The sequence below is a fragment of the Mustela nivalis genome (assembly GCF_964662115.1).
Source record: "Mustela nivalis genome assembly, chromosome: 9".
NCBI lineage: Eukaryota > Metazoa > Chordata > Mammalia > Carnivora > Mustelidae > Mustela > Mustela nivalis.
Genome location: NC_139028.1, coordinates 73,687,412 through 73,714,600, shown reverse-complemented (window position 1 = coordinate 73,714,600; position 27,189 = coordinate 73,687,412). Strand labels below are relative to the sequence as shown.

The window sequence follows — 27,189 nt, the reverse complement described above, 5'->3', positions numbered from 1 at the left end:
CCAAATAACGAGATCTTTTTTTTTTTTTTTAAGATTCTATTTATTTATTTGACGGACAGAGATCCCAAGTAGGCAGAGAGGCAGGCAGAGAGAGAGATGGGGAAGCAGGCTCCCTGGTGAGCAAAGAGCCCGAAGTGGGGCTTGATCCCAGGACCCTGGGATCATGACCTGAGCCAAAGGCAGAGGTTTTAACCCACTGAGCCACCCAGGTGTCCCCTCAAATAACAAGATCTTGATGTCTCCCTTCTATAGTGTGACGACATAAAGCAAGGAGTCTGTCTAAAAGCTCCATCTGCCCCCATGGAGACGTGAGAACGGTCGTCCTTGACCAGGCCAACCACACAGATGAGCCCTTAGGCAGAGGATGCTGGGCTAGGTGGGTGGTCCTCATGGCTCCCAGACTCTTCCGTACCTTTGCCTCTGGCAATGGACAAAGCATATGCAGACAGGAAGCAACTACTCAGAGGACACGGTTCTGGGGGTAAACACGGAGCATGGTCACATTCCATTCTGCCAAGAAGAGCCAGCAGATACCTCCTGAGAAGCTGGTCTTGAGAAGGAGACCCCAGACCAACTCCCAGGCTTGGTGCACCTTGCTCGGCGTGTCCAGCTCCCGTCCTCAGCTATAGATGGTCCCTCTTCTTTCACTGTACCAGGGGGCTGACACCCAGGGGCCTCTTAATGGGCAAGTGTGCAGCGGCTGTGAGTAGCAGATGATGAACACAAGACCCAGTGAGGGACAGCCTCACACCCTCCGTAGACTCACTGTTGGTACCAGTCAAACTTGGGTTTGCATTTACGTTCCCAGTTTCCCTACCGGCTAGTTCTCTCTTGTCGGTGTTAGGAAGGAAAATGAGGGGAAAGACTTTCCCACGTACATTCTGTGCCCCATCGGTTTCCTCCAGTTTCAAACAACATGCTGCCAGAAGGCAGATCTCATGGCAGAACAGACTGCGCACCTGGCCGAACAGGGAGACAGAAGGAGCCGGCAGCTGTCTGGGCAGGTAGAATGTGCTCTCCCTCCTTCACCTCCCGGCAGCTGTCCCACCCCCTCTCCTCCTCAACTGCACATCTTCTCGGTCTCCCCTGGATTCGGAGGACAGTCACCGAAGTACCTCCAACCCCATAAAGACAAGCAAGTGGGGGTCAGGCCTGAGGGGCCCCCTGGCTCTCCTCCTCCCAGCTAAGGGGGTTCACATCCCAGGGTTTAATGTAAAATCTGAAATCGACGGGAATTCCGTATGACACCACCATACTTTCGTGCCCTCTGTCTCTCTGTTAAAGACAATTCTGCTGTTATGAATCCAACTCTTGATGGGATGACATAGAATCACTCTTGGAAGGGAAACACTTAAATGACTTTATGACCGACTCTCATGCATTTATGGCTATATGGTGATTACAGACTGAATTGTTTCGTGCCCCTCCCCCCCATTCATATAGTGAAGCCCTAACCCCCCAGTGTGACTGTATTTGGAGACAGGGCTTTTAAGGTTATGTAAGATCATTGGGGCGGGCCCCCAATGCCACAGGACTGGAGACCTGATGGGAAGATGAAGTGACATGAGAGACATCTCTCTCTCCAGCTGGGCCCAGAAAGAAGGCAGTGTTTACAGGCCAGGAAGAGAGGCTTCACCAGAGCCCAGTCCTGAAGGCACTTTGATCTTGGGTTTCCAGCCTCCAGAACTATGAGAAACAAATTCCTGTTGTTTAAGCCACATATTCTGTGCTCTCTTGTTACGGCAGCTGAGCAGACTAATAGAGCGGCTGTTCTTTGGAAGCCAAGGATGAAAATCTTGAAGACTAGAAGGGGCTGCTGTGAGCACTAGCAGTTGAGGCTCCCAAAGACTGTGGTGGTTCTCATCACCACCTGTGGTCCGGAGGGAGCAGGTAAGGAGGGGGAGCGCCAGTCTGCCAAGCCACAGCATGAAGACAGCTCCTTCTCACAAGGCCGTGTTACAATGTTTCAAGGAAAGCTGTTTCAGAAGTTGAGAGGGGACAAGGGGACTTTCTGGGGATTTTCCCTGTTTGTTGGGTGAAAGGGGTGGCTCCCTTGTCAGTCACTGTGAAGGGTAAAGGAGGCTGGGTTAAGAGGCTTCCTTCCTCAATGGAACTACATAGCCAAATAAAGGGGGCAACTGCAGGAAGGAATAGTAAGGAACACTGAGTGAATATGAGAGGTCACTCTAAATCCTTCTGTCTTAAAACCTTGCTGTTTGTCAGGGCTAAGTCTGCTTATGTTTCCTTTGACTTTCTGTTTCCTTTGCCTGTTTGTGACAGATGAGGGCAGACCCACCGGGGCAGAAATGTTAGTGCTAACAACCAAGACGGGAATCTGTGTATTGAACTGCTAGATGCCTGGGTTTGTGACGAACCCTGGAATAGAGAGAGCTCCTAATAGCTGTCAGTTCAGCAGGGACACTGGCAGGAAGTCAGGGGAAAGTTGTATCCTCGCGGAGGACAAGACCAAGTCCACTGCCAATGTGGCAGTCAGGGCTTGGGATGGTTCCCACGGCCCTGTGTTGGCTGTCATTCCAGGCTCACTTTGTATGACACACATTTTCAGATGGAAAGGCAATTGGGAGTGGGCCAGCTCTACACCTGGGCTCCTCAGGCCCCAGGGTCCCACCAGGGACTGAGTCAGGGCCTTTAGGATGCCCACGAATCTGGTCATTCAGAGAAGAGAGGCTGAACTTTCCCCCAGCCTATCTCCCTCAGTACAACAGAGACTTCCAAGGGGCTTTCCAAGCCATTTGCCAGGTCCCTGACCCCAGGCTCAATCACCCAAGTCAAGTTTGTTTTCTGACCTGAGCTTTATGAAGTCTTTTCAATTCTTCTTGCTTAACCAATTGTTTTGTTGCTCTCTCCAGCTTCCTCCTTCTTCTGAGTGTCTTCCTTTCCTACAAAAACCAACAGAGAAGAAAAAATGGATGTGAGAGAAATGGGATTAAAATCTGCCAAATAATGACACAGGCTTCTATTTGCTCCAGCCAAGCTACTGCTTAGCTTCTAGAACGATGATGTCCCATACAATGTCTGGTGATGATGGAAATTTCTGAATCTGTGCTAAAATATGCAAGCCCCTAGCCACATGTGGCTACTGGACATTTGAAATGAGCTAGCATAAATAAGAAACTGAATTTTAAACTTAATTTCACTTGCATGCATTCAAGGATAAATTTAAATGGCCACATGTGGCTTGTAGATGCTCGATTGGGAAACTGGTGTGTATGTTTGGGGTTGGGAATGGTGTCTATGTAGATACGTAGAAGGGCTTTATAGAGAATTGACTTGGTTCAGTTGAGGAAAGGAATAACACAAAAATTATATTCTACACAGGTGTTACCATAAGGACCAAGAAGAATGAGCCTGAGAAGAAAACACAGACACACTCAAACATAAACACCCACACACACTCACACACACACAAACATGAAAACCATTTAGCAACTTTAAACAATCCTCAGGTTAGGTCTACATTGCTTAATTAAATCTGGGAATAGAGGAATATGTCTAAATATTTCTAAGATAAATGTTTCTTGGCTTAAAGTAGCCATAAGATTGCTCCCTTTCCTACTTTATTTTGCTTGTGCAAATATGTCATTGATGTCACTGGATTTTGTGTATGCCTGTGCTTATAAATCCAGAACACTCAAAATCTATTTGAAATAGAAAATAGATAGAAATTGAAAACAGAATGTGAAATAGAAAATAGAATAGAATATTGAAAATAGATGTGGATCTTGGTAATGTCACTTCCAGGTTTGGAAGACCAGAGAAAGAAGAAGAAATGGTATGGCCAGATCCACATATTGGAAAGCAGAGGAGACACTTCTGGTTGCAAAGAGAGCAGACAGTACTGGTGGAGCACTGGGCCCTGGCGCCTTGCAAAGCTGACATCAAATCTCAGCCAAGTTGAGATTCAGCCTGCCACACAACTTTCTGAACTTCAGAGCAATGAAAATGATTGAATGCCTATCTTGTAGGGATGTTATAAGAATTAACTGAGAGAATGTGGGTCATTCCCTTCATAGAATACTTGAAAAGGATAGGGGATAAATACGTAAATATCATGATTTTTATTAGTTTTTATCATGATTATTATTAGTGACATGATTATTAGATCATCGTATTATAAATTAGCATGATTATAATGTCCTAAAATCAATTATTTTTCATATTCGTGTGCATATATATGATATACACCCACATACATATATATATAGATATACCTATCTATATATAGAGATCTCCTATGTATACAAAGTAAATGTTAAATTTAGGCTAGTTTTACTATCAGTTTGTCTTCTTGGAGCATACTCATCCACTTTCTACACATTAGATATGTAAAATTATATTAATATTAGATAATAATTAGGTAATATTAGATAACATATTAGATAAAGATTAGAGCATGCTAGAGATTTCTTTTTAATGCTGGCAGAAATAGATATGAAATTAAAATTTTGTTACGGCTAGCCTGGTGCCTGGGCATTCAGTATCTGTGATTGAACTGGATGTTTGCCCATTAAAGGGAGTATAAACCCACAAGGGCAGAATGACCTAACAGGCGTATTCCAGATACTGCCAGAGGAATCCAGGTCCACGATGGAGATCAGAGATTATGCCTGAAAAGCATATTCGGGCTGCAGGGCCCCGCAGATCCTGGTCATTTAGTCACCCATTCCAAGGATATGGTTGGGGAGACTATCATGTTCCTCAGCAATCAGCCAACTCTGAGGCCTCAGAGTATCTACAGATCGTCAGTGAAAAGGTTTATCTTGATGAAATTTCATTTTTCTAGAATTTTCCTTAGGATCTAGAATCCCAAAGACCTTTTTCATCCTTGAAAGGAAATTCTAGCTCTCAGAACTGAAACTTATTCCATATCATATCATCTTCATTTCTAGGAGCTAACTTCTAGATTGACTGTCAAACACCCTGAACAGAGGATCTGGGACATTTAGGGGGGCAGGAATGGAACCCCACCATTAGACAGCCAGGAGCTTTCTGGAAAGGTTAAGGCAGAGGGGCATGGTGGAAATCCTGGTGGTTGTTGCCCAAAGACTGCCTAACTCCATCACAAATATCTCTTGAGCTTCCATTATATTAATTTATATAGTAAATCCCAGCACGTCGTGAGTGCTACATGGAAGATATTACACAGATTATTTCACATGTATTAGCTCATATATCCCTCAACTTATATTAATAATATAAGGCAATCAAATCTTGGACCAAAATAACTTGCCCAAGATGGCACAATTAGTCATTGGCCAGGAGTTAAGCCCAGGTAGCCTGAAACCGGCAACCACATTTTCAGCTGGTCTACACGGCCTTTCCTAGGCCAAATACTGTGCAGGCACATCAAGGACACTGCCTTATAGAAATGTCAAGGTTTCCTCTTAAATTAAGACCATTTAATATAATTTCAAGGGGGGTGGCTTGACAGCATCACACCATGTTAACACTTCAAGCAGCAGAACTGCCAAACGTTTCCTGCTCTATCAAGAGTTAGCAAACCAGAACCTAGAGGAGGAAAGAAAGCCACTATTGCCTTTTGTTAAAAGATGTTGACATAGAAAAGAAGGACGATTTGTTCACAAATGCTCATCTAGTCTTATGATGAACTGGGCACGGTCCTCACATCCTCACGAGTGGCAATGACAGCAGAGAGAGGCAAGGAGAGAGGCGCGGGGCGACAAAGGAAGAGACAAAGGACAGAGAAAGGGAGAGATCTGGCAGGACCCAGGAGGAGTGCCTGCTCCAGTTTCCCAGGTCCAGGCCTGGCTTTGGGAGGGGAGAGGGTGGGGAGGACCAAAGCGAAGGGAAGGGGTGGAGTGTTCACATCCTGTCTCCAGTTTCCTGCGCAAAGGTTCATTTGAGCTGATGGGAGCTCTGTGCCAAGGGGCTGGAGACACACCTGTAAAGAAAGGAGAAAACCCCTGTTCCTTCAGGGTGGGCCCTTGGGAAGTAGTAAAGAAATAACTTTTGGCCAGCTTCCCTTCCTGTAAGAGTGGTCAGATGCCAGGTGAAGCAGGCAAGCTTTTCCACGCTGCAAGTTTAAGTGTTGACAGGCTCTGTTCTGGGCCAGCAGGAGGACAAGGAGCTACTTGCAAGGCTTGCCCTAGATCTCACAGTCTTGCTATTTGATGTGTTTGGGCTATTCCATTCTCTTCTTCTCGAGTGTTGGAATGGCTGTTAGCATGACTGATGAATGCGTGTATTCATTTGAATACTGACTGAACTCAAGGTCACTGAAAGGGATGAGAGGGACAGGAAAGAAACCCCAGGAAATCAACATAACACACCAAATTTATTTGTGTTGAGTACTGGACTAATCAGAGGTGTCCATGGTTAGAAATGAAAAATGCATATATATTCTTTTTCATTTGCATTCCCTTCCTCCCTCCCTCTTACCCTGTCCCTCCCTCTCCCCCACCACACACACAGACACATGTGCGTGCGCACACACACACACACACACACACACACTGTTTCTCTCTCTCTCTCTCTCTCATGCCATGTCCCAGCCCCCTCCTGACTTGCTCTAAGCTGGGTCGTGGGGAGCTGGAACCCCTGAGTGACTTGAGATGACGCCAGAAGTTCCTAATGCCAGATATGGAAAAGTTGAGTCTAAGTAAATAAATTTGGTTCTCTCCCCTTCTCCTCAGATCCTCACTGCTCCAAAAAATAAACACTGTTAGCACAGTGAACTGCTCCTCTGTTCTCCTGGGAAGCATTTTAGGTCCAACCATTCATCCCTCAGTCCCAGTGAAAATGCCCTGGCCCCAGTGGACCAAGAAAACAACAGTGAGGTTTGGTCATGGGATGTGTCTTCATGTCTGTGACACACAGATGCCTTTAAAGACATATAACAATGTTTGTGTTTTTAAAATCTGTGGGTATGGAAGTTGCTTAAAGTGTTTTCCAGAAATACAGTCATGAAGCTAAGAGGACAGCCATCTCCCTAGCCAGCACGCAGCTAGACCCTTCCTTTCCACAGCGGGGACTCTTGGAGTACCCACGTCTGGATGCAACTGCATGGTTCATTTCATAGTTCTGATTAGAATAAACATAACATTTTCCATGCAATCTGCCTCTAGTGCTTCTTAAATGAAGCTGTGTTTCCCCCCGGGAAATATGCATCTGCTTGTTGTAATTTTTTTCGATGGTTTGCTTGTTGGACCACATATTAAACCCACTTTAAGAGCTGCAGTCACCAAATGATTTTAAGTAAATATGTCTGGTTTGTTGTTGTTGTTTTTTCTTTCTGCCCGTTGAAGTTTTTGAGAAAGGCAAGCTTCTAAAAGTTAAAAAAAAAAAAAAAAATCATTCTTGGTGTTCCAGGTGAAAAGCGGTTGTTGTCAGATGCAATGAAACGTGATCCTAATGAAACCACTGCAGCTGGAGTCCACCGCGGGTCTGAAACCTGGAGGGTAAATGGCCCCCACAAGCCAAGGCCTTCTTTGGTTGGCCAGGTGTTGTTACCTTTGACCGCAAGGAAGGCTGGGGATGAAATCCTTCATCTGCAGAGGAGGAGTTGCTGGAGGAAGTAGAAGAGGCAGCCCCTGTCACCTGCCCTCGGCTAGGTATGTGTTTGGAACCTGAAATGGGAAGAGAAGAGCTCACTGAAATCCCAACTTCTTTTCCTACCGTGTGCCCCAAAGCTCCTTCTCCCTCTGCCTTCTTACCATCATTCCCTTCCTCCCTGCTCTTCCCTCACTGCACCTGCTGTGAGCAGGAGGAGGCAGTACCTGAGGGCAACTGAAAATTTGGCCCTCCATGCTAATTACATTTCTGGGTCCCTGCCAAGAGCTTTGCAGCTCTCCTTTCATATTAAAGAAAAAAAAAAAGGTATTATGCAGAAATCAATTAATTCCTTAAACACCATTTATATGGTGTGTTGCTTAGAACACATTCGGCGATGAAATCTATTATTAAAACGCTTGTCTGAAGTTAGCTGAGTTACCTAAATGCTCGGGTAAGGTTCGTTCTGCAGAGTAATTGAATGCAAAAAAGTCCGAGCCAGCTCTTAAACAAATCGCCCTTCTGTGGCTCACAGCATCTGGCACCCATTTTTACTACATGACATCTGCTCAGTGTAAAAGAGCTGGCGTCAGAATGTCTGGTCATAGAAAAAAAAAATCCCAAATGTAATCAGAAGCAAAAGGACGCTAAGCCTGAGGTTTTATCACATAGTCTCATGCAACATAAATATTTCATTAATTATGGCTAAACAAATGCCACTTTTATTTTCCCAACTTGCAGATATTATCACATCATCGAAGTGATGATTCAAATGCCAGGAAAGGCAGTTGAAGATAGGGAGGGCTCGACAATGCAGGACCCAGGGGAGAGCTGGAGTCCAGGAGCTCGGCCAACCTCAGAACAAGAGGTAGATGGTTAGAGGCGGCAAAGGGCCCGTGTTCGCTAGAATCTCTTTGTGATCTGGCTGGAGACCGTGTGTGGTAAAGTCCTCCAGGTGCCACAGGAGGCTTTTATTCTTTTCAGCAAAGACATCTGTCCCTGGACATCCTCCTGATGCGGAGTTAATGAATGATGTTTCAATGAACCTGCGCTGGGTACTGACTGTCACAATGCTTGAGGAAGCCACGAAAGGAAATGTACAAATCTTCACTCTGCCATGACAGCTTATATCCGAATAGAAATACGTGCTGGGCGGAGAGGGAGAAGGAGAAGCAATTCCATGTGACTCACATTCTCTCCAGTCTGCCTTTTCCTCCCCATAATTTTCAACTATTTACCCCAGTGGGAGAGGCCAAGTTTTAAAAAAGAAGGGTAATTTTAACCTCTGGGAGCACATTTACATATGCTGTTATTCAAAGCAAAATAATGCAAAACATCTATATACAAGCACAGCCTCCCCAGGAAAGGAGTTAACTGTTTTCCACTACAATTTGCCAGATGGGGAAGCTCAGGTGAAGAGAGCATCAGAGGGCAGCATAGTAGTGGAAGGGGCACCGCTGGTGGTGAGCTCAGATTGTCCTCCAACTCCAGCTACTGGGTTACTATGGAGTAAAGTAGTCACAGAGTGTTCACTTCTTAGTGTGTGAGCTTGAGGAGCTAACTTCAATTTCCTGAGTTTTGGAGCTCACAACTTCTGACTTGCAGTACTATAGTAAAAGAATAAAGGTGATCGATGGAAAGAGCCTAACACAGTGCCAGGTTCATTGAAGATAGGTAAATAAATCTTGTCATCGTCAACAGTAGCAGCAGCAACTGCCTCATTGTTCCCATTGACCCAAATCAACAATACTGTAATATTAGCAACACTGCCTAATTAGCCTCCATTGTACAGAGAAGTGTAGTGACCTAAAGCAGAAACTTCCAAAAATGAATATAATAGTCCCACTGAATCTTATTTTGAAATCGAGAAGAAAATATTTCCAAATATACTGCATTTCTTAAACTTCTGGCCAACATTATATATAGTTACCTCTGAAGCTCTCCCCCGTTTACTCTTTTCCATCACAGAACCATTGATTCCAGAAATTTACTTTTCAGTTGCAAAATTAAAAAAGACTTGGCAGCATTGTTTCACTCTGGCTATGATGAAGTGACTGATTCTGGGATTGATCTCCCACCACAAAGCACCAGAAATCAGGACAAAATATACCATGCATCTGTTCCCAGACATTAGACAACAGGCAGTGCAGAACTGTGATAAAGGTAAGAAGAGAACCAAATGAAGTCCTACAATCACACTAGCTTCCTCTCTCAGGTTCACTGAGTTGAAAAGACAGAGGTCAGGGTTTGGGTGAGTGGAGGCAGCTGGAATGTTGGGGGAGGGGGTAGAGGAGAGAGCGATGCAGAAAAAGCACAGGAATAAGCACAGAAGTCCCCTTGAGTCTATTGCTTAATAGTAAACTTTAGATGCATAGAGTGTAACTACATGACACTAGGCCTGTTACTGTTGGGAAGTTATAGGCTAAATAACCTCTAAAGCTTTTTAGAGGATTGAGAAATCCTCAAGTTCCACCCATCTAGGGTAGAACAAACTTTGTGGGCATTAGAATAGAGGCCACAGAAGAGTCATACTTTACTAATAAGGATAAATTAGCCCTAGGGTAAAGGTTATTATAAACTGCCCCAAATAAGTTTAAAAACAATCTTGAAAGAAACAAATTGATCTTCAAATTACTCTACTGTCTGACAAACATTTTTACTGTTTATATAACATTCTTTAAACGAAGAAACAAAGTCTAGACACCCTACAATGTAATAGTCATAAAACCTAGCAGCGAGAAAGCAACTACTAGATATGTAAAAGAACAGGACAATGAACTCATCATCAAGAGAAAAATCAGTTAATAAAAGCAGACTCAGAGATAATGAAATTAGCAGACAAGGATTTGAAAATAACTATTATAAGTATGCTCAAAAATGTAAAAAGACAGTATGAACAGAATGAGCAGGTAAAAAAAAATGCAGAAAAAGAACCAAATGGAACATAAAAAATATGAAAAATACAAAATCTGAAATGAAAATTTCACTGAGTCAGCTTAATAGTAGATTAAACATTAGAGAGAAAAATAGGCCGTGAAATTAAATAACAGCAATAGAGATAATCCAAAATGAAACATAGAGGGGGAAAAAGACTGAAAAACTGAACAGAACTTCAGTGATCTGTGGGATAACATGAGGTGGTCTAAAATACATAAGATTGGAGTGCCAGAAGGATAGCACGAGATAGAAAAAGTCATTGATGTAATATTGTTGAAAATCACACAAATTTAATGAAAATTGTAAATTCACAGTTCCAAGAAGCTCAATAAACCACAAACAGGGTAAACATAAGGAAAATCATAGCAAGTCTCATGATAATAAACCAGACAGAGAAATAAAATCTTAAAACCAGACAAAGAAAAATAATATATTATACACAGAGAAACAAAGATAAGAATGTGCATGGACATCTCATCAGAACCTAAATAAGCCAAGGAATAATGAAACATCATTAAAATGCTAAAAGAAAAGTCTGTCAGATTATAATTCTATGTCCAGTGAATAATTCATTTAAAATGAGGGGAAAAAATTAAGCCTTTAGGATAATTTGTTGTTAGCAGACATACATAAGAAAAATGTCAAAAGAAGCTCTAAAGCAGAAGGAATATAACACATGGAATGAAGAGCTCTAGAAAGAGTAAATATAAAATAATTTCCCTTTCGGTTTTTAACTTCTTTAAAAGATAATCAACTATTTAATGTAGGATAGTGTGAAATATATAATATATAATTTGTTCTCTGTCCCTCATTCCCACCAATATTTGGTCTTTGATTCCAGTTCCTGACACAGAGCTCCTAAAATGCTTATCATTCTGAGTGAAGAGTTCCCAAGTCCCTTGACTGCCAACAAGCTGAGAACAACCAGAGAAAATACATCCTTTTCTGCAGCACATTGAATATTTACTAAATTGGTGCTATGCCAAACCATAAGGAAACAACTGAAGTCATACATAGTATGTCTTCTGACAATAGTGAGATTAAGCTGAAAATCAACAATATAAAATATAACTAGAAAATCTGAAAATTGTTAGAAATTATGTAATACTTTTCTGAAAACCAATAAAAGTAAATTGAAGCAGATGGGATAAGAATATGTCATAACAACATAACTAGAATGTAGCCAAAGTAGTGACTTGAGGGAAATTTAGAGCTTTCAGTGTAGACACTGTGCAAAAGAGAAGTTTAGAATCAATGTCGTAAGATCTATTTCAAAAAGCTAGAAAAAGAACCAGCAATGAACCTAAGAATCTAAAAGGAAGAAAATAATCAAGATGGAACAGATTATGAGAAATGATAAAAACAAAATAGAAATAAAATGGAAAATTAACAAAGCAAAAATAAGATTCTTCAAAATATATAACATTGATGACTTCTAAAAAGAATGATTAAGAAAAAAGAGAAAGAAAACACAAATCACCAATATTAAGGATGAAAAGTATTCAGGACTCTATTATACAAACTATCTAAATTTGAAAATTTGGATAAAATGGACAAATTCATTGAAAAACATGACTTACCAGAACTGACATAAGAAGAAATAGAAAATCTGAATACTTACGTATCTATTAAAGAAACCAAGTCCACAATTAAAAACCATCCTACAAAGAAAATAGTAGGCTAGATGACTTTGTGTTCAAATGTTTAAAAACCAAATAACACCAGTGTTAAAACAAATAAACATAAAAACCCTCTTCCAGAGAATAGGAAAAGATGGAACACATCTTAACTTGTGTTACAAGGCTAGCTTAAGTTCGAATCCAAAACCTGACACAGATATTGCAAGAAGGAAAATTTCAGACCAGTAACTCTCATAAACATAGCTGCGGAACTACTAAAAACAACTAGCAAATCCAATATAGTGACAAATAAAAAGATGATATACGATGATCAAGTTGGGTTTACTCCGAGAACACAATAATATCATAACATTTTCAAATCTCTATTAAAAAAATCAGTGTAATTCAGTACATTTTTGATTAAAGTAAAAAATGATTATCTCAATAGATTTTAAAAAAACATTTGATAAAATTTACTATTACTCATGATAAAAAGTCAGAGTAAGCTAAGAATAGAAGGAATCTTCTTTAGTATAATAGAGAGTACCTATCTTAAAAATTTACAGCAAATAATATATTCAACAGTGAAATATAATCCCTCTGTTATTGGGAGAAAAAGACAATGATGTACATTCTTAACATTTCTATTTAGCATTGTATAGGAAGTTGTAGGCAGAGCAATAAGGCAAGAAAGTTAAATAAAAGGTATACAAATTGAAAAGAGAAATGTCAAACTGTAGTTGTAGACAACATGATTATTTATTTAGAAAATCCTACAAAAAAGCTCTTAGAATAATAAGTGAGTTTAGTAAGGGCATGATAAAAAGTTAACTGTGTTTCTTTATATCAACAATGAGCACCTGAAAATCAAAATGAAGAAAGCCATTCCATTTATAAGAGCGACAACAATAAAATGAAATACTCCAGGGATACATTTAATAAAATATATACAGAATCTACACACTACAAACTCCCTAAGAAAAATGAAAGAAACCCTGGCTAGAGAGATGTTCCATTTTCACGAACAGGAAGACTCAGCAGTTGTCAAATCTTCCTCAATTGACTTAGAAATAAAAAAACAATCCCAATCAAAATTCTAGCAGGTTTACTCCGTAGACATTGATAAACTCATTCTGAAATTAATACAGAAACACAAAATACCTAGAATAGCCAAAATAATTTTTTAGAACAATACTGGGGGACTCCACTACCTGTTTTCCAGACCTGCTCTAATGCTACAGTGAGCAAGAGTAGAACACTATTAGTGTAAGGATAAACATATAGAGCAGTGGGAAGATTCACAGAGACATATCACATGTATTTAGTCAGTTGATTATCGTGAAGGTGTCAGAATAACCCAATAGAGAAAGAATAGTCTTTTTAACAAGTAGTGTTGACAACTAGATATCTATAGACAGACAAATAAACAAAAACCAGAACAAAAACAAAAAACCTTGACTTTTATTCACTATAAAAAGTTAATTAGAATTGGATTACAGATCTAAGCCTGAAAGCTAAAAACTGTAAAGTTCTGGGAGAAAACACAGCAGACATTCTTAGTGACTTTGGTCTTAAAGATTTCTTAAATATAACTCAAATTACAAAAGAGAAAAATTAATAAATTTGACTTCATCAAACTAAAAAATCTTCTATCTTTTGGAAGATGTGATGAAAATAAAAAGACAATCCACTAACTAAGAGAAAAATATTTGCGAAAAAGTATCTGGTAAAGGATTTATAGCTAGAATTTTAGAAACTCTGGCTAAATAGAAGACTAAGAATATTGTACATTCTTAGATCAAAAGACTCATTATTCTAAAATTATCAAATGTCTATAAATTGGGACACCTGGGTGGCTCAGTTGTTAAGCATCTGCCTTAGGCTCCGGTCATGATCCCAGGGTCCTGGGATTGAGCACATTCCTGCTCAGTGGGAAGACTGCTTCTCTCTCTCCCACTCTCCCTGCTGGTGTTCCTGCTCTTGCTGTCTCTCTCTCTGTCAAATAAATAAATAAAATCTTTTTTAAAAAAGTCTATAAATTAATCAATTAAAGGCTATCATTTATAATCGCATCAAAAAGTCAAATACTAGAGAATATATCTAATGAAAATAGGGCGGGATCACTACAATCATAAAACATGGACAGAAACTGAAGAAGATCTCAGGGAGGCGTCATGTCCATGGATTTGTTAATTCTCTCCAAATTTATCTCTAGATTCAATGTAATCCCAATCAAATGTTCAGACAATATTTTTGTGGAAATTGATTAACTGATTCTGGAAGACACATGGAGGCCAAGAATAGGCATGACAATCTTTTTTTTTTTTTTTTTTTTTTTTTTTTAAAGATTTTATTTATTTATTTGACAGAGAGAAATCACAAGTAGATGGAGAGGCAGGCAGAGAGAGAGGGAAGCAGGCTCCCTGCTGAGCAGAGAGCCCGATGCGGGACTCGATCCCAGGACCCTGAGATCATGACCTGAGCCGAAGGCAGCGGCTTAACCCACTGAGCCACCCAGGCGCCCCTAGGCATGACAATCTTAAAGAAGAATGAAGTGGATGGTCTATTCCAGGCTGTGAAGATTTATTATAAAGCCACTTAATGAAAACAGTGTGACTCAGGCACAGGGACAAACCAGTCAGTGGAAAAGGATAGAAGGTCTGAAAACAGACCTGCCTAATATATGACAAAGTATCACAGCAATGACTTGGGTAGGGTGGAGGAAGACAGCCTTGTTAATGAATGCTCCTGAATAAAGTGGATAACATAAAAAAATAAACAAACATTTCCTCTACCTCACAGAATACACAAAAATTTAGCAGACTAAACTGTGAAAGGTAAAATAATAAAACTTCCTTAACTGTTGTCCAATAGAAATATGAGTCATACATGTAACTAGTCACATTAAAGAGTGTAAAAAGAAACAGATGCAATTAGTCTTAAACATATATTTTATGTAGCCCCAAATTTCAAAAATATTATCGTTTCAACATGTGGTCCTATACAAATTATTGAGATATTTTATATTATTTCATTCATACTAAGTCTTCAGAATCTGGTACATGTTTTATACATTCCTATTTAGGTTACACTTTTTTAGTGGTTAAAGCCAAATGTAATTCAAAAAGCAAAAAGTTGTGTTTAATAGAACATTTTCCACTGATTTGCTATTTAAATGGAAATTTCTTAACATTAAATTAAAAATTCAGTTCCTCACTCATACTAGCCAAATTCCAAGTGTGAAATCATGACTACCATATTGGATGGCACAGTTCTAGAAAGTAACACAAAACATCTTTATGACTTCAGAGTAGGGAAAGGTCTCATCACTGGCATATAAAAGCAGCAATAAAGGAAACTATTGATAACTATGGCTGCATTTAAATAAGTAATGTGTGTACTTATAGAAGTTTATTATTATTTCACCTTTAAAGAGTGAAAAAGTGAGCCTGAGAATGAGAGTTACTTATAATACGTATATCTGATGGAGAAGACTTTTGTCCAGAATCTACACAGATTACAAATTAATAAGGAAAGGGCTGTCTACACAGTAGAAGTATGGGCAAAAAGACTTGACAACAGACCTACAAGAGAATATCTAAATAAGCATGTGAAAAGTAGTGTAACATCACTAGCAGGTAAATGCTGATGAAAACAATAATGAGATACCACAATAAAAATGGTGGCATCCAAGCACAAAACAAAACTGAGACTGTCAAGCATTACAAAGATGGAGGTCAAGGGGAGTTCTCATTTTCTGCCGGAATCTATACTCACCGGTACAAGCACTTTTGAAAACGGGGGACAGTACCTATTAAAGCCAACCACGTACAGGCCTACCCCACGACCTAACAAGTCCACTCCCTGGCATATACTGACAGATTCTGTCTTTGAACAAAGTCTAGGCAAGCTCTTCTGAACCGTCTTCTTAGCTGGGCCTCAACCTTGGCCTAGAAACACTGCAGACTCTCGGCATAAACAATTTAGCCCACCCACTTCCTCCTACATGGAAGGAAATAGAAAGAAAAAGTACCTTCCTGAGAAAACTCAAAGGCTAACAAGAATTCAGTGTTTGTTCTAGCCCACACCTGCTGATAGGTGGTTGACTACCCTTTTTTAGAGAAGTTGCTAAAAAGGGTTTTTAAATGAGAATCCTTCCTCTGTCCCTTTGAGATGTGTATGTATCTCCTACCTCTCAAGGATGTCTTTCTCAAGCACCTGAAAGCCAGTCCTTTGAAATGCAGTCATCGGGAAGGATGGGACCTTTGTCTCCCTGTCTTTACGTGAAGACAGAATCCAAACTTCAACAGTCTCCCGCTAACACACGTGGCTGGCCTAATCAGCACTGATGCCCACAGGGCCTTTGTCATTTTTCACTGCCTTGACGCTACTGAGCCTCTGTTCAGCCCTTCCTTGTCCCTCAATCACCCTGTGAAGCCCGCAGCCACCTCTGTGGAAATCAAAGGGGAGTTCAGTTCATATAGGACTCTCTCTCTTCTGTTGCAATACTCTATTATTAGGAACCATCCTTAACACTTTTCATAGCATCTGGCTTTATCTTTGACAATAGCCAACCGAAACAATGGGTCTCCAAAGGCTCAGAAGCATTATTCACCCTAGAAAGCAAAAGAAAATCCCTAAGTGCCCAGCATCAGATGACAAGTTGTGGCATACTCGCACAAGGGAGTAAAAGGCAGCGAGGCAAAGAAGGAACCGCTGCAGCTCGTGACAGCGTGTATCCCTGCCCCCACCCCAATAAGCCAGACACTGTATAGATGTGCACGTTCTGTTGTTGCAGAAGCAATAGGCTCAGATTCAACACCGGTTGAAGGTAGGCAGGGCTCAGCGGGGTCCTCTGTGCAGGGTCTGACAAAGCTGCAGTGGAGGTGTCTGCCATGCCGGGGTCTCAGGGGCAGCTCAGGGTTCTCTTCAGCTCATGCAGTTGTTGGCAGAATTCCGCTCTTGGTGGTTGTAGGAGAGGGGGCCGTTTTCTCGCTGGCTGCCCGCGGGAGGTCGTCTTAGCTCCCAGAGGCCTCCTTGCCACGTAGGGCCTCTCCTAATGTCAGTTTACTTCTTCCAGGCGAGCGGGATCTTCTCTTTCTCACCCTGCGAGTTTCAGGAAAGGACCCCATTCTTATTAAGGGCTCCTCCAATTAAGTTAGGCCTACCCAGGATAATCTCCCTTTTGATTAGCTCAAAGTCAATTGGTTTAGAACTTAATTACATTTGCAAAATCTGGTAACCTAATCACAGGAGTGAGATCCATCATATTCACGTTCCCACCAGAATCAAGGGCAGGAGATTCTACAGGGCAGAAAGCATGAGGTCCTCTCAGAATTCTGCCTACCATAATACTGAATGATCCAAAGTTTGTACAGTCAAAAACCTGCTGAAGTAATCCAAGATGATAGACGTGAGATGGTAAGCAAGTACTTTTGTTGGGAGTCACATATATGTCGGAAGAGGCAATGATGGAGACTTCTGAGTGTAAGGGCCTCTTTAGCCAGAGCGGCCCCACCTCGGTTGAACAGCCATTTTGTTGTTTATGCAGTAAAACTTAAATTGCCCCCCTCTCCCAACTTATTTAAACGCAAGTATGGAAACCAGTCCCAGGTAACAAAGCCCAAATACAAGGCTGGGTCAGGTCAGGTAGAGATAACAGCCCCAATGCAGGGATGAATCAGGTCAGGTGGAGACAGCCAATCAGTAAAGCGCGCATACTGTCTCCCTAGCTACCAAGGAGTGTGGGCCCCGCCTTTTGGGCACCAATTCTCACCAAGGTGACAGGCTAGTTAAAATGTCTACTATGGAGTGAATTGTAGTTCAATTGGACACCCGTGTGTGACTGGGCAGCTTTCTCTGTGTGTTACAATCTCATTAGCCACCAGTGTGTGGCCAGGCTCAACCACATGGCCTTTGCTCTATAAAAGTTAGTCTGTGAGGCAGGGAGGGGGTCGTGCTCTCTGTAAGAGGCATGGCCCAAGCCAGTCAAAATAAAGCTTTTCTTGATCTTTGCTTTGTATCAGTCTCGCTCTTTTAATTACGGACCCATTACTGGGGGACCCAACATTGGGACATAACACTGAGTGCTGGTGATTTTCTATATCTTGATCTCAGATGTAGTAGTACAAACGTGCACTTTACAAAAATTCATCAGTTGTGTACTTAAGGTTTGTGTATTTGCTGTATATGTTTTATACTACAATAAGGACTTGATGCAAAAATTTAAAAAGACATTGTCAGGGTGCCTTGTTTAATGATATACAAGAATGATAATCTGTATTAAATTTGTATAAAATTGGCACTGGTAAGCACTTGAAATCAGTTTATGCCCCTAAGTAATTTAAAGAGAAGTTTATGGGGCGCCTGAGTGGCTCAGTGGGTTAAAGCCTCTGCCTTTGGCTCAGGTCATGATCCCAGGGTCTGGGGATGGAGCCCCGAGTCGGGCTCTCTGCTCAGCGAGAGAGAGCCTCCTCTCTCTGCCTGCTTCTCTGCCTACTTGTGATCTCTGTCTGTCAAATGAATAAAATCTTTAAAAAAAATAAATAAAGAGAAGCTTATATATACTGTTAATTTACCCAGAAAGTTTTGTTGTAAAAATAATAAAAATTAAATTTCAGCCGATTTATTCAAGTGATCATAAATTAGAGGTATTTCCATTCAAATATGTTTTGAAAGTTTCTCATTTTCAATTAAAATGCTGTTTTTTGGGGCGCCTGGGTGGCTCAGGGGGTTGAAACCTCTGCTTTCAGCTCGGGTCGTGATCCCGGAGTCCTGGGATGGAGCCCCGCGGCGTCGGGCTCTCTGCTCGGCGGGGAGCCTGCTTTTCCCTCTCTCTCTGCCTGTCTCTCTGCCTGCTAGTGATCTCTGTCTGCCAAATAAATAAATAAAATCTTAAAAAAAAAATTCTGTTTTTCTCTTTCCATTGCTTGAGAGTATACCCACATGTTACATGTGGAGATAGCAATGTCAGTGTGTGTGTGAGAGAGAGTGAGAGAGAGAGAGAGAGAGAGATTGGTGGGTGGGCTGGGCAAGGACAGGGAAATAAAAGGAAACTAATGCACCTAATCTGATAGGGTAGGTCAAATCTCTTAGGATACTGATCTAAGAACATCTGCAAGAAACACAAAGCTCTTCCATGAAATGGGCCCAGACACTATTTCCAGAGTTGGTCAGCCTTAACCTACTTCCATTCTCTACCTTCTCCTTCTGTTCCAAACCAAGGAAGTCATACCATTCCCTAGTAAATATAAATGAAGCAGTTCTCCATGATAAGTAAGTCAGGAAAACACATTCACCTCCAGTTACTGTAATCAGTATATATAAAAGCCATATAAATGTGAAATAAATGAACTAAAGGCCAATCTTACTAATGAATTTGATACAAAAATATTAAATATTAGCAAACAGAGGAGCGCCTGGGTGGCTCAGTCGATTAAGCTTCCATCTCTTGGTTTCAGCTCAGGTCATGATCTCAGGGTCCTGGGATTGAGCCCTGCATTGGCTCTTTGCTCAGCTCAGAGTCTGCTTGTCCTTCTCCCTCCCCCTCTGCTGCTCTGCCCCCTCCCACCTGCTCTCTCCCTCAAATAAATAAAATCTTAAAAAATATATTGGCAAACAGAACAGAAAAGCATATTAAAATAATAAGACATCAGGACCAAATGGTATTCATTTCAGCAATATAAGGATGGTTCAATACCAGTGACTTTATTATATAAGTCACAGTAGTAGTCAAACTATGGAGAAAAATAATCACACAATCACCCCGAAGTGTACTGAGTGACATTTGATAAAATTCAACAACCATTCATGAGTTAAATACTTCCAATAAAATAGGATTAGATGGCAATTTCCTCAGAGTGTTTAAATTTATCCTGGTCATCCCAGAAGCCAGCCAGCATCATGCTTAAATGGGAAAACATTCACATTAATGAGATGCATTCTCATTAAGGTTAGGAATGTCGTAAGGAAACCATATCACTACGTTTATTTAATATTGTTCTGGAGGGTCTAGAAACCAAAGAAACTAAGGTAACAAAATAAATTGGAGGCATACATCTTTTAAACAAGAGGTAAAGTTACAGTTTAAAAAATATTACTTATTTGTTTATTTGAGAGAGAGAGAGAGCAAGCATGAGCCAGGGTAGGGGCAGAGGGAGAGGGAGGAGCAGACTCCTCGCTGAGCAGGGAGCCTGATGTGGGACTTGATCCTGGAACAATGGGATCCTGACCTGAGCTGAAAGCAGATGCTTAACCAACTGAGCCACCCAAGTACCCTAAAATTATCATTATTTATAGATTTGATGATTGCACATTTGGGAAGGACCCAGGAGAGGCTATTGGAAAGCTTTTACAAGCAAGGAGAACTAGCAAAATGGATGGGTGCAAAAGTACTCTACAGAAATGGGCACATTTCAGGTATACAAACAATAGTAGGAAGATAGATCAAAAGATTTTATTGACAAGAGCAATAAAAACTAATATATGGCAATAAACATAATAAATATGCACAACCTATAAGACATAAGGTTTGAAATTTTCCTAAATATTCTGGGGCACCATAAAAAAGAGCATATGGGAAGGCAATTCATATCATACGGTTGTGAATTCTTGCCAAGTTTATTTGTAAACTTAATCCCATAAAAGTAGTCATAGGATTTTTGGGGTATATAAAGAAGCTGATGTTAAATTCATACAGAATATCAAACAAAGCAGGAAGAGCCAGGAAGTTTTTGAAAGAGAGGATCAATCATGGGATACTTTTCCTACCTAATACATACATAAATTTTAAAACGTATAAATATATAAGGTAACATAATTAAAACAGTGTGGTACTGATAAGTAACAGACAACTCGACAGAATATAATGGATGGTATTGAAATCAGTCCAAGTACAGGAATCTGATGCATGACAAAGATGTCATCTCACATAAGAGAGGAGAAGATGGGTTAGTCACTAAATTACTTTAGAATAACCAGGGAAACAGCTTAAAACATAAACAAAAACAGGGTTGGATCCATACCTCACATGTGATGTTAGGATAGTTTCCTGATGTAAAATTTAAATGTAAAAAAGTTTAAAACAAACAAACAAAAAAGACTAAGAGCAACTATAAGAAAATTCTTCTATACACTTAGAAGCAGCTCTTTCTAATCTATTATATAAAGCTGAGGAGCCACAAAATGAAAAATTGCTTATAACTATCTATATAAATAAAATTTTTATATGACAAAACCCACCATAAACAGTTAAACAAGAAGCTGGGAAAAATATTTGTAATTACCATCACAAAAAAGGGCTATATTTCCCTTTTGATAGAGTCCCTTCATATGATTCAGAAAAATACCAACAACCTATCAGAAAACGGAACAAAAGAGGTGATAGCTGACAGAAAAGGAAATGCAAATGACTTTTTAACATATGAGAAGATACTCAATCACCTATCAGACTGGTAATGATTTAAAAACAGGGGCGCCTGGGTGGCTTGGTGGGTTGGGCCTCTGCCTTTGGCCCAGGTCAGGATCTCAAGCGCCGCATCCAGCAGGGAGCCTGCTTTTCCCTCTCTCTTTGCCTACCTCTCTGCCTGCGATCTCTCTCTCTCTGTCAAATAAATAAAATCTTAAAAAAAAAATTAAAAAAATAAATGCTGGGTAGCACACTGGTTAGTGTAATTCGGGAAACACCACCCTCATCTTCTGCTGAAGGAGCGCCAGGTGATGAAGGACAATTTGGCAGCATCTCTCAAAATCCCTGGTCCACAGATCCTTCGTTCTAGAATTTCTACTTCCAGTATTTCCACATCTGCCAAACGGCCTAAGTTCCCAGGTCATTATTGCAGCACAGTTTACAACAGCGAAAGATCAGAAATAAACTTGCCATCCTAGGGGACTGGCTACCTACCTCCACACCCACACAATGGAATACAGTGCAGCTCCATAAAGCTCTTTATGTGCTAATATGTGATGATCTCCAAAATAAAATTAAAAGTGTAATAAAAAGTGTGTCTAAAACACGAGCGAACTACCTTAATGTTAAAAAGAAGGACTATGTTAATTTACTCTTATATGCCTGAATTCTGTCTGCAAGAATGCCCAGGAAGCTGGTGATCATCATGTCTGTGCTCAGGGACATGACCCGGATGGCTCAGGGACAGGGAAGGGAGATAGGACTATTTATTCTGTGCATTTTGTATCCTTTTATTTTAAACCACATGAATTATTATCTATCAAAAAATGCACAACACATCAAAGTTTACGACAGGATATAAAGGATGTAGTTAAACTCCAGCCTGTTTGTGCTTATTCTGAGCGTGACTGAAAATAGTCTCTTGTTAATCTATGTAGCTTTCTGATTAAGGAACCAAAGAAGGAAAATAATATTTCACTTGAAAACAGAAGCTCTAAAATAAAAGGTAAATAAGAAAAAAGTTAGCAAAAATTAAAAAAACACAAAATTGCTCAGGGATAGGAGGGGTGCCTGGGTGGCTCAGTCAGCTAAGTGTCTGACTTTGGCTCAGGTCACAGTCTCAGGGTCCTGAGATCAAGCCGCACATGGAGCCCCATATTGGGCTCTGCACTCAGTGGGGAGTCTGCTTGAGATTTTCTCCCTCTGCCCCTCCCCGCTCATGCTCTCTCTCTCTTTCTCTGTCTCTCTCAAATAAATAAATACAATCTTTAACAAAATAGGGATAGGAAAATCACAGTTTGTTTAAAGCCAGCAAATAAGTATCAACAGCAACAAAATAAACCATGTGAGTGTTTAACTAAACTGTCTCTAGGGATATACACCAAAACTTTGGCAAAGAGGAGAGGGGGGAGAGAATAGATGTTACTTTAAAAAAAATAAAAAAGATATTGCAGTATTGTTGGAATATTCCAATTCTCCAATGTATTAATTACTTCAATAATTTAAAAAATTACAATCAGATTTAAATATGAAAAAGCCTAAGTTTCCATTGGTAAGAAAACATGAGTGTGTTTAAACAGTAAATTAAAAAAATATAAGCTTATGGGACGCCTGGGTGGCTCAGTTGGTTAAGCAGCTGCCTTCGGCTCGGGTCATGATCCTGGCGTCCTGGGATCGAGTCCCACATCGGGCTCCTTGCTTGGTAGGGAACCTGCTTCTCCCTCTGCCTTTGCCTGCCATTCTGTCTGCCTGTGCTTGCTCTATCTCCCTCTCTCTCTCTGATAAATAAATAAAATCTTAAAAAAAAAATATATATATATATATAAGCTTAAAAGAGGCACCATTTTTTGACTAGTAAAACAGCAATGTTTTTAAAATGTACTCAATACAGTATGGTGAATAAAGTATTTCAGACATTAGCACTGAAATATAAACTGGTACCCTTCCCTCCATTTAATCCATATTTACAACATGCAGTTGTAAGATATAACCCAGAGAACTCTCATAGATCCTTTATTCACACTGTTAAAAACAGTTGGTTCGTGCAAATTAAGAATCTTAAGAATATTTACATCTTTAATCCAGTAACCTCATTTCTTGGAACCTATCCTAAAAGAAAAACAATTCAAAAGAAAGAAAAACCTATATGCATAAAAATGTTCATTCAATACCATGTGTAAAATAGAAATACATCCATATGTATAATTTACATATACATATTATCTATGAATTATTAAAACAATTGTTTTCTAAATAAAAAAATAAATTATTTACTTAATGAAACATGTCCACTACATGTAATACAGCCATCAAACCACATTTGTGTAAACGATGTGCTAAGTGTCGTAATAGCTATGATATACTGATTTTTAAAAATACAATTCTGTGGGTAAAACTTAGTAAAAGTTGCCATGTACAGTTGGGAAGTGGTGAGATTATGGCTGATCCTTTGTTGTTTTCAAAAACTCTCCATAACATCATTTCAAACTTCATTTTTTCCTAATTTTTCAAATTCAAGTTTTCCTACTTTTGTCAGAATTTAATCTGGGAAGAAGGAGAAAGTGAGAGATGACTATTGTTAGTCCAGTAAGAATGACTAACTGCCCAGCAGGAACTGCAAACTTTTGTTAGGAGAGAGCCACTTACTTGCATCTTTGTCTGGAGAAGGAGGAGGGACTCTGTGCCCCAGGCCGGTGCTATTGAAAGGCTGTGCCAGCTTCTCCAGGGGCGGGGTGCTGTCCATCAGCTCCCCTGCTCCCCTGGGGATGCTGAAGAGGTCCTGGAGGTCCTTTCTTTGTTTGGATTCTTGGAGGGAACTCTCAAAAGATTTGTCTTTGAGTCTGAGGGAGGAAAAGAGCGAGATTTTTCCCTTTGGAACCCTAGAAGCATCTGGGGACGTCTCTTGCAAACTCACTTTCTCAAGGAGCGTGGGGACATCTTCCATCTTGGGGCAGGGAGGGGCCGGGAACGCCGGAAACACTTTGGATGGTCGGTTGGGCAAACTGTGGGTGCGGAGGGCAAGGTCTGGAGGGCTAGGGTATGAGGGCTGGGCAGCCCTGGCAGGTGGGGAGCCCCAGGAGAAGAAGGCTGAAGCTCTACTGGCCATATCTCTCCCCGGGGACTGCTGGCTGCCGTCTTTATTGGAACTGGTTTTGCGAAGGCTGAAGGAGCGAGTGCTACCATGCGGCTGGCTGGTGGGCAGGTTCCTTGATTCTGGCTTGGCAGAGGCCTTCCTCCCACCTTCTGAGTTGGGTAGGAAGGGATCCAGGGACCTTCGCAAGACATTTGCTATGAGCCGAAGCGGGGACTTGGGTGGAGCTCGTTCAGCTGGTGTCCCCGTCTTCTCCAGAGCTCTTCCCTGGGCAGGCGGGGTCTCTCTTGCTGTCCAGGGGAGCTGCAAGGGATTAACTGGTTTCGGCACACAGCCTCCCCTACCATTGCCAGCACTTCTCTGGGCAGGCTGTGCCCCAGCTTCCAGGCTCACACTCTCAGGGATGGAATTGTCCCAGTCCAGTAGCTTTGTCTTCTGCTCCGGGGTGAGGACTAACTTCTTCAAGCCCAACTTCTTCTCCTCTGCCAGCTCTGACCTGTTCCCCTGTCCCTTGCTGGGTCTGGTGTTCTTTTCTCCTGGGTCCTCTCCAGCCCTGGGAGATACCTCTTGGTCTGGCAAACACCTGTTTGTCCCTCCAGTGGGGTCTGGGCCTCTGTGGATGAAACTGATGTCCCCAAGAGAGGCCTCTGCTTCGTGACACCCATCGGAAGCCATCTCTGCAGGGCTGGGGGGCTGGGAGCTGGCAAGGCCATCTTCACCAGGCCTCACCATGAAGTACTCTGCCCGCTCCAGTACTTGGCCATGGGGCAGATACAGGGGCATGTCCTTGGGTACCCCTTGGGCTCTGGCGCGCCTCAGAAAGATTGGAGTAGAAGGGCTGCAGTGACCTCTTGAGACCTGTGAGGGCAGGTTGTCAGCTGTCACCTAGAGGGGATGGGCAAAATGAATGCATATTTAGGAATTCCCAATATTCATTTATAAGGGGAGGCATATCTCAGCCCACAGACCCCTCCCTTCCTCTCTTCAGATCTCAGCCACCCAAAGTCTACAAGAATTCTGCCCGGGATGATTTCAAAAGGGCTGCTCTTCATTCTAAGTGGCTGCTTTGGGACCTGCTGGGATCTGCCTGGAGTCTCTGTACCAGCACTGATCAAAGGCTTTGCTGGTGCTGGATTAGGTAGGTAAGAAGCCATAATGGAAGGCAGAGGCGTGGACAAGCTGCTGGGCCAGCCAGGTGGAGCCGGCCTGGCCCCTGTGAATGACCAGATGTGTACAGGAGGACAGGTGCTCCATGACTGGCTTGGCCATGGTCCTTATTAAGGGGCACCTTGCATCCATAGGTATGTTCCTCCAACAACCAAGAGGCCAAGGTTTCTTCCTTGGAGATTACTAAGTTAAGGAGAAACAGTTACCCTTCTGGGCTGGAGCTGTGGTGGCAGAAGAGGGCCTTTAGGTCTTTTCAATGACCCTTCCAGACCTGACTCATGCCTTGCACCACTCAGAAAGTAGTCATTTGTAGATGTAAGAAGGTGGCCCTTGGCAAAGGAAGAGCTTAGGGAAATTCTAGAAGTGTCTGTGCCCTGCCAAGAGCACTGGTGCCTGAGGGGCAGGTCATAGGACAGGAGCTTACGAGAGCGCACGTACCTCTTTCCATCTTGTGTACTCTATATTCCAGAGCCTGGACCAGGGTCCAGCAGTTAATGGAGGCTTGATAAACTCATGTTGAAGGTAAAGTCCAAACTGGAGTATCTCAGTGATACCATTTTCTGTTCAAGGGGGATGTACTTCCAAGAGTCCCCGGTGCCACCAAAGGGAGCCTCAGTCTGTGTCTGCCTTCCTTCAGCTGTGAATTCCTCAAGGTCACCTGCTAGGCCCTCAAGGGTAGAGCTTAATATCCTAGCAAGTCTGCACGCCACAGTCTTGCCCAGAGTCTGTGCCCCACAAAGTCTGCTGAGTGAGTGCCTGTGCCCCAGGGCTGGCTGAGAAGGATGACTGAGCTCTCATGAAAACGATGTCAAAAAGGCCTGGGGGGACGCTTGACAGAGCACCTCATGGCCCTGGCTTTGCACTTGGGTGACCCAAGAGTGCTAAGAATCCAGAGTTAAGTGTGGAAGTGGGTGAACTACAAGCAGCTCACCTTCTTAACACCTGCACACGGCCCCAAAGGGTATTTACCTGAGGTAGAGAGAAGCCATCCAGAGCATTCCCTGGGACACTGGTTGAAGAGAAAGATGGCGGGGAAGATGGGGGAGGAGGTGACGAGGAAGAAGAAAGAGGAGCAGGTTCCTTTGAAGGTGACATAGTTTTTTTGTTGTTCACTGGCGTCAAACCTACCGAGGAAAGAACACACTCTCCATTACAGAGCTCTTATTACCTTACTTTATCACAAAGAGATTTTAAGAGAAGCTCCAACTTGGTAAATAGAGTCAGAGGGAGGAAGGTGTTGGAGACTGATTGAGAGGTGCTGGTGCCCAGAGTTTTGACCTGAGGAGGAACGGGTGAGAAGTGGCAGCCTCTTGTGGGGGAATGGAGGTTGGAGGATGAAAAGTCTAGAAACCATCACACTTCACACTCCCATAAGGATGTTCCCGAAAGACGGAACAGGGAGTCTCCGGGACATCTCTTGGAAATCGATGCCTACTTCT

General features: G+C 41.7%; 1 protein-coding gene across 1 annotated transcript in view; it reads right to left on the bottom strand.

Moving 5' to 3' along the window:
• The window catches only part of MICAL2 (microtubule associated monooxygenase, calponin and LIM domain containing 2), a 212,788-nt gene that overhangs the window by 24,652 nt on the left and 160,947 nt on the right, over window positions 1-27,189 (bottom strand). Inside the window, exons 30-33 of the mRNA XM_082683062.1 lie at window positions 26,720-26,874; window positions 24,139-25,468; window positions 7,492-7,607; window positions 2,808-2,900 (exon numbers count right to left, since the gene is read on the bottom strand). Of these exons, the coding sequence (XP_082539188.1) occupies window positions 2,808-2,900; window positions 7,492-7,607; window positions 24,139-25,468; window positions 26,720-26,874 (1,694 nt within the window). The remainder of the gene's footprint in view (window positions 1-2,807; window positions 2,901-7,491; window positions 7,608-24,138; window positions 25,469-26,719; window positions 26,875-27,189) is intronic.